The sequence below is a fragment of the Ursus americanus genome, chromosome 11 (genome assembly GCF_024610735.1).
Source record: "Ursus americanus isolate L20-20 chromosome 11, mUrsAme1.1.p, whole genome shotgun sequence".
In the NCBI taxonomy this organism is placed as follows: Eukaryota; Metazoa; Chordata; class Mammalia; order Carnivora; family Ursidae; genus Ursus; species Ursus americanus.
The window spans coordinates 22,507,392-22,522,804 of NC_142137.1; the positions used below are offsets into that span (position 1 = coordinate 22,507,392).

The window sequence follows — 15,413 nt, forward strand, 5'->3', positions numbered from 1 at the left end:
ATTTTAGGTTCCTTCCTTTTTTTGCGGGGGGGCGGGGGGGCGGGGGGGGCGGCACTAATCTGATGCTCTGCCCCACCCCACTCCCCAACTCTACCCGGGTGGGGGGACCCACAAGCACTGAGCTAGCAAGTTATATATAACCACTGGCTATGAATTCTCCATACATGTCAAAGCTAAAGAAGTGTCATGGTGGATTCCCCACAGTTCTCCCCAAATCCCATATAGCCCCTTGTGCAATATAGCATGAGGAAAGCTCTCATCTCTGCTATTCAGTCTACTCCCAACCCCAAATCATACTCCCTACCACCCAAGTTTTTCTCCACTGTACAGAAATTAATCAGTTACTACATTTAAGTAGTTACTAGACAGAGGGAGATAAAAATGTGTGCCTACAATCAAACAGAAACATAAACTGGATTTTCACATCCAATCCAAGAAATAATATACATAGCACACTTCCAAGTGATAACCAGCAGTGATTCCAATACTAGCACATCATTATCTTTTAGTTTATGTCCGTTCTACCTAAACTTACTCAACTACGACAATTTTTCTGCTCCACTCCATCGTTAATGTTTAAGATGCTATATGAGACCCTATCTTCCCTTAACAAGAACAGTTTTTTCCCCAAAAGGTATTGCTCTTAGAATCTTACGGTACTATTCAATAATCATTGTTCAAGACCTTAAATTATGAAGCATAAAAGTAAAAGATTTGTGGGGCGTCTGTGTGGTTCAGTAGGTTAAATGTCCAACTCTTGATTTCAGCTCAGGTCATGATCTCAGGGTTGTGAGACCCAGCCCCGTGTCGGGTTCTGCACTGTGCGTGGAGCCTGCTTAAGATTCTCTCTCTCTTGGGGCGCCTGGGTGGCACAGCGGTTAAGCGTCTGCCTTGGGCTCAGGGCGTGATCCCGGCGTTATGGGATCGAGCCCCACATCAGGCTCCTCCGCTATGAGCCTGCTTCTTCCTCTCCCACTCCCCCTGCTTGTGTTCCCTCTCTCGCTGGCTGTCTCTATCTCTGTCAAATAAATAAATAAAATCTTTTAAATAAATAAATAAATAAATAAATAAATAAATAGATTCTCTCTCTCCCTCTCCCTTTGCCTCTGCCCCCTCCCCTTCGCCAACCATTCAGATGTGCACGTGTACTCTCTCTTTCTTTAAAAAAAAAAAAAAAAGGAAAAGATTTGTGAATTGCTCAAGTACGCTCTACCAATTTTAATTTGCCATTGCACTCCATATTTATCAGAATAGTACACATTCTGTTTCAATCAGTTAATTCCTATTATTTCCTCACACATTCTCTTTTTAAAAATTAATTTCCACAAGTATCTTAATCTTTCCCTACATGTTCCCTTCCATTCTTCTAATATGAGTATTATTCTAATATCTAAATATTTTCCACATTTATTTATGTAACTTTGACCCATAGTCATTGTATGTCAATTTGTGGAAATCAGCTCCTTCAAAAACCAATTTCCATATTAAGTTAATTTATATGTGGATGAATCTTGGTCTCAATTATTTCTCAGGAAAATAATAAAATCATAGCTATCACAAATCCTGCTGAGATATTTAGTAAAATAAAGTTTTCCACGTAGCTGAAATATAACTGTTTAACAAAACTATAAATCCAAGCGAGCTAAAATGTTGCCCTGCTTCCTTAAATGCAGTACATCCTCAAACAGAATAACAAAAATTAATATTTTCTCAATGATACAATTATTACTACAAACATCCACTATTGTTACACACTAACATTTTGACTATTCATACTGTGCAGAAATTACTGGCTGCATTCTCATTATCTATGCAGGTATCCAAGTGACTCACCTCCCCACACTTTATGCCCTGCATAACTACACCAAATATCTTATACGCTTTAACAAGAAAACAGTGGATATGCTGATGACAATCAGTCCACAAAACACTGGCACAAAGAGTTGCACAATTAAACATTAAATATAAACCGAACCTAAACTATCATTTTCTTTTAAGTTATTACAAGAGATTGCTATAACTTGGGGGCAGGGGATCGTTTTTTATCCCTAACAGATGGCATATCCTGGGAGTCATGTTTGCTCCCACCTGAGTTTTGTTGTCTATTCTTTGAAGGCATAAAATAATACCAGATGCCAAAGAATTAAATTGAAGAATTAATCATATTACAGAATCGTAGTACTTGTACTGAAGTAATTATATTAATACATACAAAGCTTTAAACTTGGAAACTTCAGTATAGAAACAACAACAGCAACAAAAAAGAGCCTTAGCAGCTTTTTTCTGGATTAACCTCTCAAGCTGGTAACTGATATAAAATAAGTAAGTGAAAAAGAAACTGTGTAAAAATACTGAGATTAAGAAGACTGAACTTTCAGACAATATGTTCCAGTTAAATTATATGTCTGTATTTACAGAAACATTTTGTTTTAATAATCTCCTAGTCTTCTGAATGCGTGGAATAAATAATATTCATCTCTCAGAAATCTTCCTTAAAATTGTAACTTCTCTTCAGGCTTTGAAACTAAATTATGTCTTCTTACAAGAAATGGTGGTGATGTTGAAAATGAATGCATTTTTTAAGCTATTTTTCTTCTTGAAAATCTTTTTCATTATTTCTTGAAAGATATCTAAATAAACCATATTTACTTAAACAATAGTTAACTTACTAGTGAAAATAAGATGTTCTTTTTTTCCCCTCCTCGAAGCAGAGGAATAAACTGGGCCACATTTGTAAAACAGTTTGGAACAGTTATTTTTTTAGTAATTAACAGTTTAAATGGCATTATTGTTGGTATAACTCAATTTACTGTTTGAATATAAATCCTTTGTTGTATAAAAGCTTCTTTCCTGAGTTTATGCACTTATTACTGCTCTGATATGTAAAAGTTCCCATTGAAAATTTCTCCACTGAGAACTCCAAAGGATAACCAGGTTTCTTTTGTAGGAATAAGCAGATATACCAAAAAGGCAAGAAACTACCTCATTTTCTCCATCCTCACTGCCACTGTCTTATAAAATCCTCATGCATGCTCCCCAGACCAATACCACAACCACCTATCAGTTGCCCTGACTCCAGTATTGCCCCAGTTCAATTCATTCTTCACACTCTAAATTGAGTTTGTTTTGTGTGAGTTTTTAAGAAACAGAATCCATTGATGAAACTTGACTCTATAACACCTACAATCATCCCTGCAATCTTCAGAATAATTTTCAAATTCTTAACTGTGAATTCAGTCTTTCAGAATTTGGCCCCTGTCTACTCCCCTCATCTTTTACCACTCATTTACTTTGCAATCTAAGCTATGATCTACCACCTGTGGTTCCCTGAACACATCATGCTCTGTCATCCTTAATTTCCTATAAGCCCAGAACATTTCCTTTTCCCCTTCCTTACTCCTATCTGAGCCCTTAATGCTTCTCCTCTATAATTCAACTTCCATGCCACCTCCTCCATTCCTTGATATCCTGTCTTATCCTACCCCCGTTTCTTTCCCTCCCAGCCTGAATGAACTTCATGATTAGTATTGTAAAAGTGTTAGCATTTAAAACTCATGCAGCTTACTCTTCAGTTCTAGGAGGTAGAACTGAAGATATAAGAAAACCTGTCACTTCTAACTCAAATTTTATGGTTCCATGATTCCAGCTTTTGGTCAAGAATAAAAAAAGAGGGGACGCCTGGGTGGCTCAGTTGGTTAAACATCTGCCTTCACTCAGGTCATGATCCCAGGGACCTGGGATCGGGTCCGCATCCCGCATCGGGGCTCCCTGCTCAGCAGGGAGCCTGCTTCTCCCTCTGTCTGCCGCTCTCCCTGCTTGTGTTCTTTCTCTTTCTCTCTCTCTCTGACAAATAAATAAAACCTTACAAAAAAAAAAAAAGAATAAAAAAAGAGAATGTGAAAAGTAAAAGCAAAACTTTTAAACGAAGATGAAAATACTATTTATATGTAAATGTTCAGGTCCTAGTAATTCAGCCATTTTCAAAAGTGAAACCAGAGTTTAGTTTTATTATTATTTTTTAAGATTTTTAAACAAATTGATAGATACAAAATTAAATTTAAAAGACCAGTATATTTCAAATATAGAATAGATATATACTCTTCTGCCTACATCAATTGTATTTATTTAATGTACTGCTTTTTAAACAAGGTATTTTCATCTATTTGGTCTCAATTACCAAAGCCTTTCCATAAAACTTAGGAATAAATGACTCCCCCATGTGGAGATCAGCTTACACAGATTTTCTCGTACTAACAAGCTTAGTAACTCATTTAAGCTTCAACATGCTTACTGATTTTGAAGCTGAACTCCAAACGTGACAATTATAACTTTACACCTATAGAGATAGTAAGTAAAAGGCTAACCATAAAGTAATAAAAATTCATGAAAGAAATGTATGTTAAAAAATAACAAAATCTCTAAAAACTGAAAATTTTATTTCTAAATTGAATACTTTAACAATCTTAAAACAATTGATCAATTTAAGATGCAGGTATGTTTCTACAGATTTTTAATTTTAAAAAATTAATCAGGTTGCTAATTGAGTAACCATTAAATGTTTAAGCATCAACAATTTGATATATAATTATACTTGACTCAAAAAAAAAAAAAACTGTACTTGACTCTTTCTGGTAATATTAGAAAATGAAGAGGCTCAATTATTCTGAAAAATGTTTACATCACAAAAATGAAAGCTGCAAAGAATTAACATATTAGTGATTGAGATTCTGCTTTATTACCAAAAGCTAATCATTAAAAAAAAAATTAGCCTATAATCAACTAATTAGTTAATATAGTTAAATAAAAATGTATTTAACTTAGAAGCAAAAGTTTCAGGCTCTTTAATATTACAATAGTAAGTATTCCAGTCTCAAACTAGACTGACAATGATAGGTACACCCTCAATGTGTGTATACTCTTACTATTATTTACTCAGTATCTTCCTTCTTTCTAGATTTCACTAAAAGACACGAACACCAAAGAATTAATAAAATATGTCTTTTTAAAAATCCAAACAAAAATCATGTCATAACGGGAGAGAGACCATTAGGAGATACAAGTAAAATATAGCTGTGCATCATGCAATTGTTAATCGGTCTTTCCACTTTGTCATATAAAATATATCTGAGAGGGTGACAAGTCTACTCTCTACTCACCATAGTATTCACAGATAAGAATCATGTTTGAGCTTCTCTGGTGAAAAACAATCACTTGTTTATAATAAAGATTCTGTAACTTCATTACCCTTAATTGAGAATAGGTCTCCAGTGTAAAACAAAATTATAAGTGCACAATAGAGTGGACAATCAAATAATTAAAAGATTTTAAAAAGTATTTTCATTCACTGGCAAGCTTATACATATTTTAAAAATGAAGCATTTTACTATTTTCATCTTCTAGAGTTTGACATGACTCATTATATTAAAAATCAAGTAAGATCTTCCTCAACATGATTAATTTTGCAAACAGGAAGAACATTAGACTTGAAACTAGGAGACCTGGGTTTTGGCCCCAACTTTACATTAACTCTTTAGGCTTCAGTGTCCTCATGTGTAAAATGAGAGGGCAAACTATAAAAACATCTAAGTATGTATGTGCAAAAACTTAGCTTCTGATCTTATTTTCAAAAATTAAATTTCATGGTTTTTTGTTTTTTGGTTTTTTTAAAGATTTTATTTATTTATTCAACAGAGATAGACAGCCAGGGAGACAGGGAACACAAGCAGGTGGAGTGGGAGAGGAAGAAGCAGGCTCACAGCGGATTAGCCTGATGTGGGGCTCGATCCCAGAACGCCGGGATCACACCCTGAGCCGAAGGCAGACGCTTAACCACTGTGCCACCCAGGCGCCCCCATGGTTTTTTTTATACGTAGAGTAAGTTGCAAAAAGTAAAACTATATAGCTTAATATAACTTTCTAATACCCTGTACATATCTCAAACTAAGAGCTTCTTTGTATAGAACACTACCCAATAACAACTAACTTTTGTGTTGTGGCTTTCAGTTTGCAAAATTTTGCTAGTAATGATTCTGTATGGGTGGTATTATTATCCCAATTCTATAGAATAGAAAACTGAGGCTCAAAGAGGTTAAAATGCAGTCAAGTCTCTTGGTCTTTAAAAAAATATATATATATACATATATATATGTATTTTACTAAATCAATGGACATTCTTTTTTAAAGTTAGTTGCTTCTGAAGCTGTCTTGGAATTATAATACAACTAATGGAAAGGAAAAGGATTTTAGTCTTGTTTAACCAGAAGTTGCTACTGGTAAATGACAGAAGTGGAGTTCCCAAACCAGATTTCCTGACTCCCAATATCCTACATATCAAAATATAACATAAAACTGAATTATATATTAAAATAACTTATTTTTCAACTGAAATTTAAAATATATGCCAAAATTTAAAACAAATATGCGCAGGTGCATGTCAATTATTTCTCAATAAACTAGAAAAAATATTTACAAACAGAACAATAAATAAAAAATAATCAAGTTATATTAAGCGTCTGCCTTCGGCTCAGGTCATGATCCCAGGGTCCTGGGATCAAGCCCTGCATCAGGCTCCCTGCGGCGGGAAGCCTGCTTCTCCCTCTCACACTCCCCTTCCTTGTGTTCCCTCTCTCTCTGTCTCTTTCTGTCAAATAAATAAATAAAATCTTAAAAAAAATAATCAAGTTATAAAGCTTAAAAAAAAATCAAGTTCAGAGGTCTAACAGATTTACTGGGTCCCAAAAGCATGTACAAAGTTTAACACAGGAAATTCTTCTTTTCTCTATTGGAGCTCTTAACATCATACTTTAAAACATGAAACAGTGATTAATGCAAATATGATCTTGATGTAAACTTCTATTTCTAACCGAATTTTTCAATAAAGAGAAGCCCACTTTACACAATTGACTGAATTGTGCTCTAGGCTGCTTCAGGAATTGCCTCAGCTATCTAACACAACAGTGAAAAGATCCTTTCTAACTCAAAGTTTGATATTTGATGGTTTAGTTAATTTAAATATTTTATCTGTTATAAAATGTTATGAAACTATAACAGCAAAAGTGTTTCTAGCTAGTGTCAGAAGGCTAGAGTAACCAGCAAACTATCAGGGCCAAGTTACAAACAATGGCTAAGATAAATATTCAAATACTCACTTTGTTATTTTGTGTCACAAGAATACTTCCACCCCCAGGTTTCAAAGGCACCTCTTCCATTGCTCCAAACACATCAGTTTCAACAGAAAAGGTTAGTTCTAGACCCAGATCACTAATGTCATTATCTAAAATCCACTGCAAATTTTTGGCATATTCTGGATCAATGGATGCCACATCTTGGTAATTTACAGGAATACCTAAAAATGCAAACATACAGCAGTTATAGTCTAAATGTGTCTGCCTTTCCTTGTTTGTTTAATGGTAAAATACTGCCCTCTACAGATATTCCATAAAACTGCAAAATATAATACAACTCACAGCATGATTTAATTGGAGGCTAATTCCTGGATTTGGAAGTCTGTTAATTTAAGCTTGTGTTTTTTTCCACATTTTTATAATGCAATCTTTCTTTAAAAGAGCTATACAGAAAAATTATTATAAACTTCAAAAAGTGCCAATTCACTTAAGCATATTTATATTAAAACACATTCTTAGCATAAACATACATACATGCTAAAATGATAAACAACTTTTTTTAGCAAAAAAGTAGATTTTTTTCCCTCCCTCAGGCTTCCAAATGCCTTACATACAGTTTCCAATTGAAATAAAAATTACATCAATCAAAATGCCACCATTTATCTACTTAGTTTTTCCTAAAGAGTCTAAGAAAAACACTTCCAATAAATGCTTTTGGAAATAACAATAGAGCCATACCAAGAATGTGCTTATAGAATGATCTTGTGAAGTAAATGTTGACCAGCTGCCTGTGGTTCAAAGCTAATCCCAAAATCTGCCCAGCAAACCGGAAATAGTTCAAATGATCAGGATTTACATAGGAGTTGCTATTAGGCTGAAAAGTTGTTCCTATTAAAATAAATACAAAGTAATTTATTTCTAAGAATCTAGATGCAGAAGAAAGATCATTTCAATGCAGATAAATCAGTTCATATACAAATTCAGCAAAACCAAGGTTACATTATGCATAAACTTCCACCAGAACATTCTTTGTGGAATATATAACAGACAATGGAATTGTCAGAAGATAATCATTAATTCACACATACTTATCAGAGCAAGTCTTTGCAGAGAGAAAATTTTAGAATACTTTTAACTGAAAGTAGTTGGAAGATGTGTCAGAGAGATCCTGGAAATAATATATTAAAAGATAATACATATAACATGTTTTCCTCAGCAATGTAGAAATACTAGGCTGTGAATCAGGACAGGCATTGTTTCATTCATCTATCTATGCCCAGTGCAGTAGATTTTCACTACTTTTTGCTCCTTATAGAATACAGAACTACAAGAGAATAACTAAAATTTTAAATGTACAACTGTTCTTAAGTGATGAACTTGATGCCTTTTACCAGTTATCAGAAAATCACCTAAATCCACAAGTCAACCAATTATTCCTCATAACAAATGATCAACTTTATTTTTTTTAAGATTTTATTTATTTGAGAGAGAGAGAGAGAGAGAGCACACACAAGCAGGGGAAGGGGCAGAGGGAGAGAGAGACTCTAGCAGATTCCCCACTGAGCGTAGAGGCTGACTCACGGCTCAATCTCACAACCCTGAGGTCATGATCTGAGCCGAAACTGAGAGTCTGGACACTTATCCAACTGGCTACCTAGGTGTGCCACAAATAATCAACCTTAAATAAGTACCACTGAGGTATAAAAGTAAAAATGGCAAAGGCAATAGTTAATTGGCAATTACTGCCAAAACCTAGTATGATTCCACCTATATGAAAAAAGGTTTAGAAATAAATAGTGGTGATGGTTACACGACACTGTCAATGTACTTAATGCCAGTGAATAGTACACTTTAAAGTGGTTAAAATAGTAAATATTATGTTACATATTTGATCACAATGAAAACAAAAGTCTAAAAAAAAATCTAGTACAACAGAAAAACCTAATACCAAGACCTGAACTTTGAAGAACTCTTTTTGTATTTTTCTATGATGATCACTAACTCCGAAGTCAACTCTCATTCATTCAACAAATATTTATTGAGCTCATGCTATTTGCTACTCTTCTAGCTACACTAAAAGAATAAATTCTAAATCTAATGAAATAGTATCCAAAGAGAAAATAAAGGAAAAGCAGAAAGTTTTGGAAAATGAGATGTTTGGTCATTTAGTATACATATTTTGACAATAATTCACTTCGTGCGTTACTGGTCTTTGATTTCTCACTGTTGGCACTAGACTACATTGCCATGTCCAGTTTACTTAGATATAAGGTACAAATTTGAAAGCTTATGACTGATGACTTAAAAGGGCTACATGAAGCTGGTCATTCACTGTCAAGAACCTTTTGAGAATCATTCCCAGTCATGGGTAGGACTGGGTAATAAAAGTCAAAGAAAAGTTTTGTGAGATGAAGAAAGACTTCCAGGACAAACATAACAATAATTCCAAAAATACAAATAATCTAAGAATAGTCACAAATATTTTTTACCTATTAAAATAGTGAATGCTTAGGGTGCCTGAGTGGCTCAGTCAGTTAAGTGCCTGCCTTTGGCTCAGGTCATGATCTCAAAGTCCTGGGCTCGAACCCCGCATCAGGCTCCCCGCTCAGTGGGGACTATGCTCCTCCCTCTCTCTCTGCCTCTCCCCACCACTTCACTTGTGTGTGTGTGCACAGGCACGGGCTTTCTCTCTCAAATAAATAAATAAATATATTTTTAAAAAATAATAAAATAAAATAGTGAATGCTTAGGGTTATTGATGAATCAATCAGCAAAGATTTCTGATGACTCAACTTTCCACCCCTAGGTCTGTGATTTATAATTCCTTTGCTAAGAACTTTCTGGGATATTTAGGTTATTAATAAGAACAGATAAGGAGAAATCAAAACCAAAAAATAAATAAGGAAACAAACAGGGAAAAAATCTTCAGGAAAGAAATAATAGCTTTTAACTTAAAAACTACTTAGAACACAAAGTTTAGGTTCTAAGTTCAAAAATAAATGTAAATATGACACAGCTATTTTCATCGCCTCTGAAAAATCCCAGTGAACAAGAAAATATCATTTTCCATATCATAATAGCTTCTAATAATTATTTCTACTTTCTATGTGCTTTCTGTATTTCTTAGGTACTAGGCTAAGCATTTTTTTACATAACAGCTAATTGATTTCTCTCTCACCACATTACAAAACATACGTTCTCACCATTTTCAAATGGAGAAATTGAGGTCCAGAAAGGTTACATTTATTGGCCCAAGATGATAACAACAAGAAGACCAGAGCCAGGACTCACATCCAGTGTGACACCAAAGGCCAAACTCTACAGTAAGCATCTTAATTTAATTAGAAAGCAAGTTTTAAAGAAATTATAGACACGAGGACTACCCACACATTTCCCAAATGTAGGAATCTTTAATTCAAAATTTTAATATAATTCCCTTCATGTCAACTAAACGTAAGAACAGGACATATTTCACCAAGATTTTAATTTATAAATACTGTGATCCCAAAGAGAAAAGTTATATGGCTTACAAATAGGAAAACATCACAACCTTTATGATCTCTGTGCTTCAGCAGATGCCCTGCCAATATATTCATAGTATGAGGAATTACCTCGACTCATAATTCCACACCAAATCTGTTTCTCAGGTATGAAACTAAACAGGCAGACTCAGAATAAGGGACGACAAAGTAATGAAATAAATCTAAAATATAATGCTCCATGCTAAATCTTGCTTCAAAGATTAGGCCTAACTGAACCCAGCACCTCATCAAACTTGTCATAAAAACAACAAAGGACACCAAATTCACCTCAGAGCAAATAATCAGAAGTCATAAATTAAAGCAGTCACATAGTCCTCAATAACTTCAAATACCCCATGTGTGACTGAGGATCCCATCGCACAAGTGAATACCTGCAGCGCCGTAGCATCACTGCAGCCCGCCACCCCTTTGCTGCTCCTACAGTCATCTTTATGCAATGCAGACGTGCCTGCTGGTTTGGTTGCAGACAATCAGAAAGTACAATTAATGATGTACTCTCTCCTTATAAAAAAAACTTAGACACTGGGAAAGAAAAGATCTTCAGGAAATGAAAACAACTGTGTAAAGCATTTTAAAACTGAAATCCCGCCTTCACTTGTATATGTCTTTCTTAAGTTAGAGAACTGTCAAGTATTCTCCACATAGGTGAGGCGGTAACCATTTCCATTCAGCCTACAATATCAAATTAGAATTGTGCGCGTCAAAAGCACCATTTCAACAAATAGTTTGTTTTATAAGATAATAGGAGCTTTTTAGTTGCCAGGTTTTATCTTTTAAAAGGACTGAAAACTAAGTTACTATACATAGATTATAAGTTGAGATTTAACACCATGATTTCTAGACTCTGTTTTTTATGACCAAATTTTAAGACTTGGAAACTCAAATAGGGTTAGCAAATTTTAATTTTTCCAAGTAAGTATTTTTTTTTTTTTTAAAGATTTTATTTATTTATGTGACAGAGAGACAGCCAGCGAGAGAGGGAACACAGCAGGGGGAGTGGGAGAGGAAGAAGCAGGCTCATAGCGGAAGAGCCTGATGTGGGACTCGATCCCGGATCACCAGGATCACGCCCTGAGCCGAAGGCAGATGCTTTAACGACTGCGCTACCCAGGCGCCCCAAGTAAGTATTTTTCTAAATCCATCTACTACCACTATTTCATAAAAGGAAATTTTAACTCAAAAAAGTAGTCTAAGGACAATCCTTAAATTATATAAATCTAGTTTTACTTTACAAAGGACCGATGAAAACTTTCTTAGAGCCAGCACTGGCCCTTGAGACAAATATTTGAGACCAACTGTCTAGAGGAAAGAATGCTAGACTGAATCAGGTTCCACTCATGATCCCACTACTCGTTAATTTTGTTAACAAAACTCTGAATTTCAACTTTCTTTTCTAGGAAATGGGAATATCCCACACCTTGCTCACAGGATTACTATGGGAATCAAAGGATTAAATGCACTGACGTAGTTTGAGAATATGACAAGACACAGAAAAAGTAATTTAGACTATACAACTTACCATCAGCTGACTGGGTAAACAATGCATAATCAGGATTGACTATCTCATTAGACAGAATATCAAACCACTCACGCACAACACCTTGACCCTGATTTCAAGAAAATAAAATTAAGTATCATCAGAAATATATGGGGAACTTTTTTCTGAATAATAATAAATTATAAGCATTTCAAGTTTCTTCCATTATCAATTATATACCAAACTTTATTCAAGTGCATTTCAATGTTTTATATCTAGTGAACTTAGCAGCACTTCTTTTTATACCCACCATGCCTTCTTCTCCATGGAACCGCACAGCAATTCCTTGCTTTAGCTTTGCACAATTTGCTTTTGACACAACTTCACAGCTACTCCTAAAAATAGAATCTGAATATGTAGCATTGGTTAATTTTATGTATTAAAACTTACAATAATTAATATTTTGTACCTCACACACATCAGTTTCTTTTTAAACATACCTCTGTGAACCAGCAGGATATCATTTTCATTCACTGGCCTGTGCACCATGTCTGAATCTGGTTGTCCTGAATGCAAGTGTTCATAGAACCATTCACAGCGATCTTTAAATGGCTACCCCAACAAATAACAGTAAAATATGTTAGCAGTATTTCAGTTACCTATCAGATTACCTAATGAGCCTGCTAATGCCCTTTCTACAAATAATCATTCTTAGACATTTATTTATAATAAATAGTTCTAGATAATGTTCTAACATCTCAAAAACTATTCACAAAAAGGCAGATCTTAGCTGAAATACTTTGATTACAAATACAGTATTTTTTTTAATTCCCATTTTTAACAGAAAAGACTTGATAAATTAGAAGGTTGTATCTGAAAACTTAATATCAGATATGTAACTGAGGACATTTACTCCCAATTTCTTTTAAGACCAACAATGCTTGTAAGAATAAATTTCCAAATCCAGAAAAATTACATTGCATGTTACATTTAATTTTTCATGAAAATAATCTTCTAGATCTAACTTTCTTTTATTTTTTGAGAGAGAGAGAGAGAGGAAAAGAGCATGTATGAGAGCTGGGGGAGGGGCAGAAGGGGTAGAGGGAATCTCAAGCAGACTCCGCACTGAGCCCAGAGTCTGACACAGGGCTGAGATCATGACCTGAGCTAAAATCAAGAGTTGGACACTTAATCAACTGAGCCACCCAGGTGCCCCTATCTAATTTTATTCGTATTTCTATCCTTTGAATATGTAGTGTAAACCTTGACAACTGGAGTATTTTTTCTTAATTTAATTATAAGTGCCTAACTTAAGCTTTGATTGCCAAGGCAACCACTTCAAAGAGGCATCTACTTCAAAGATGGTCATCTCAAATAAACAGAATGCTAGCCACATAACTTGATAAACAGCCAGGCCACCTTCCCACAGAGGGCTCCTCTTTTTTATAAATCTTGGTTGATTTACATAACTGACCATTTGGCCCACTTGTTGTCTTTCCTCTTCCCGTGCTTTAAATTCCCACTCTTACGTTTTAAATTCACCAATAGTGAGCCTGTGAACGAGAGGCCCCAACCTCAACCCCACTAAGAGCAGAACCTCAGGCCCATGTGCGTTATCATGCACTCTCCCACTCTCCCTCCTCCACCATGTGTGCTGTGTAATACCCAGGTCCCATAAGTAATAAACCTTTATTTTTTTTAGTTTCCTGTGATTATTGCTGAAGGGCATCTTGCAATCATGGTAAGAACCACAAGGGCTGGTCTAGGCACAAGACTGATTATCGACAGGCTGAGACCAACACACAATTGGCATAGTCAGAAGGACTGCATGATTGCTCTTGCAATTAACCAAGGGGAATGCCTTTACCTGCAACTTGTCTACTAAATGCCAAACTCACCGTCTGAGAAAGGAGACCCTTTAGCTGGGATCTGCCATGCTGCTATGTGCTTTCACACACTGCCTCTGTCATGTGTTGCCTGCAATATCCAACCTAAAAGGTCACAGATGCCATAATAATTCAAGAATATCCCCAGAGCAGCATGATCAAGGCCATATGGTCTAATGAGATGATCAAACTACTAATTATAAAGGTCTTAATTGACTATTAATGTGTACAAGGGGCCTCCAAAGCCAAGGAGAGCGAGGGAGGGTGGATTAGACTACAAGGCTACTGTCACTGCCCTCGGAGGGTTCTGGGCTAAAGGTAGATAGAAATGATTCCCTTAGGTGAGGAGGATTGGAAATTTCCACTTGCAATCACTGAGTCAAGTGGGTTGTGCCCAAATTACATGTCCTAACCCAGAAGAGAGAAATAGCCTTGCAACTGGAAGCCAATGGCACCACAGAGGGAACGTACAACAGAGGCCTACAGTCTCTGTGTCAGCACTTCACTCACTACCATTGCTACTTGTCCCCTGACCCAATAGGATACTACCAGTCCAATCCCTGGTGTGGTATTGCTAAAAAATTAATGGACGAATATAAATGTCCTGAACAATTAAGAACCCTAAGGAGATACACTAGCTCCTTGATAAATGTAATACCCCACAGATGCTTCCTTAGGTGTTTCTCGATTATGTATGCCGAAATGCCAAGACTCTGGTTTATGCTCCAGAGGCCTAGAGACTTTTCCCAAAGACTCCGTGCCTATCATGCTACTGAAGGCAGACTTCCATCCAGAAGAGGCTTTTTGGGACACCCTGAAAAGAAAAGCAGCCACCTACAAAGAGGGCTGACGGTGAAACCATCCAAAATTTTCTGGTAACAACAATTTTCCAGTAAGATTAAGGTAACAGGATAAAAACAAGAAGAAGAAATTGAGATCAAAAGCTATACATTAACTGAAATTCAAACCTTTCTTAAATATTTTATGCAGCAGGAAGGAGAGAGGGGAACTAATTGGTTATTACAGGTTTTCTTGTTTGTTTGGAACAGGCTCTTAAGTGTTACTCATGGCGGCCAAAACGCGTCAACTGGCTGCCATCTCTAAAAACCCTAAAATCCATAACTCTCTTAAAGATCCATCTGAACTATAATGCTCATTCCTCCTGAGACAGCACATTTGCTGAGGCCCCTCAGCTTTCTGCGGAACGGGAGCATAACTACAAGCACACCTCATGAGGTGTTCCTGCTGCCAAGGGCAGAGCAGACAGGGTTATCGAGGCCTCTCTTGAGGAGGAAGAAGGAAATGGGAAGACAAAGGACACTAGAGTCACTGATACTCATACCTGGGCCCTCCCCCTCCTTACTTGGATATACACTGCCTGGCA

The 15,413-nt window shown here is 35.9% G+C and overlaps 1 protein-coding gene across 3 annotated transcripts in view; it reads right to left on the bottom strand.

Moving 5' to 3' along the window:
• The window catches only part of HACE1 (HECT domain and ankyrin repeat containing E3 ubiquitin protein ligase 1), a 103,187-nt gene that overhangs the window by 20,782 nt on the left and 66,992 nt on the right, over window positions 1–15,413 (bottom strand). For all 3 annotated transcript variants that reach the window (XM_045806983.2, XM_045806984.2, XM_087865345.1), the window contains exons 15-19: window positions 12,644–12,755; window positions 12,454–12,551; window positions 12,186–12,273; window positions 7,863–8,012; window positions 7,149–7,345 (exon numbers count right to left, since the gene is read on the bottom strand). In XM_045806983.2, the coding sequence (XP_045662939.1) occupies window positions 7,149–7,345; window positions 7,863–8,012; window positions 12,186–12,273; window positions 12,454–12,551; window positions 12,644–12,755 (645 nt within the window). The remainder of the gene's footprint in view (window positions 1–7,148; window positions 7,346–7,862; window positions 8,013–12,185; window positions 12,274–12,453; window positions 12,552–12,643; window positions 12,756–15,413) is intronic.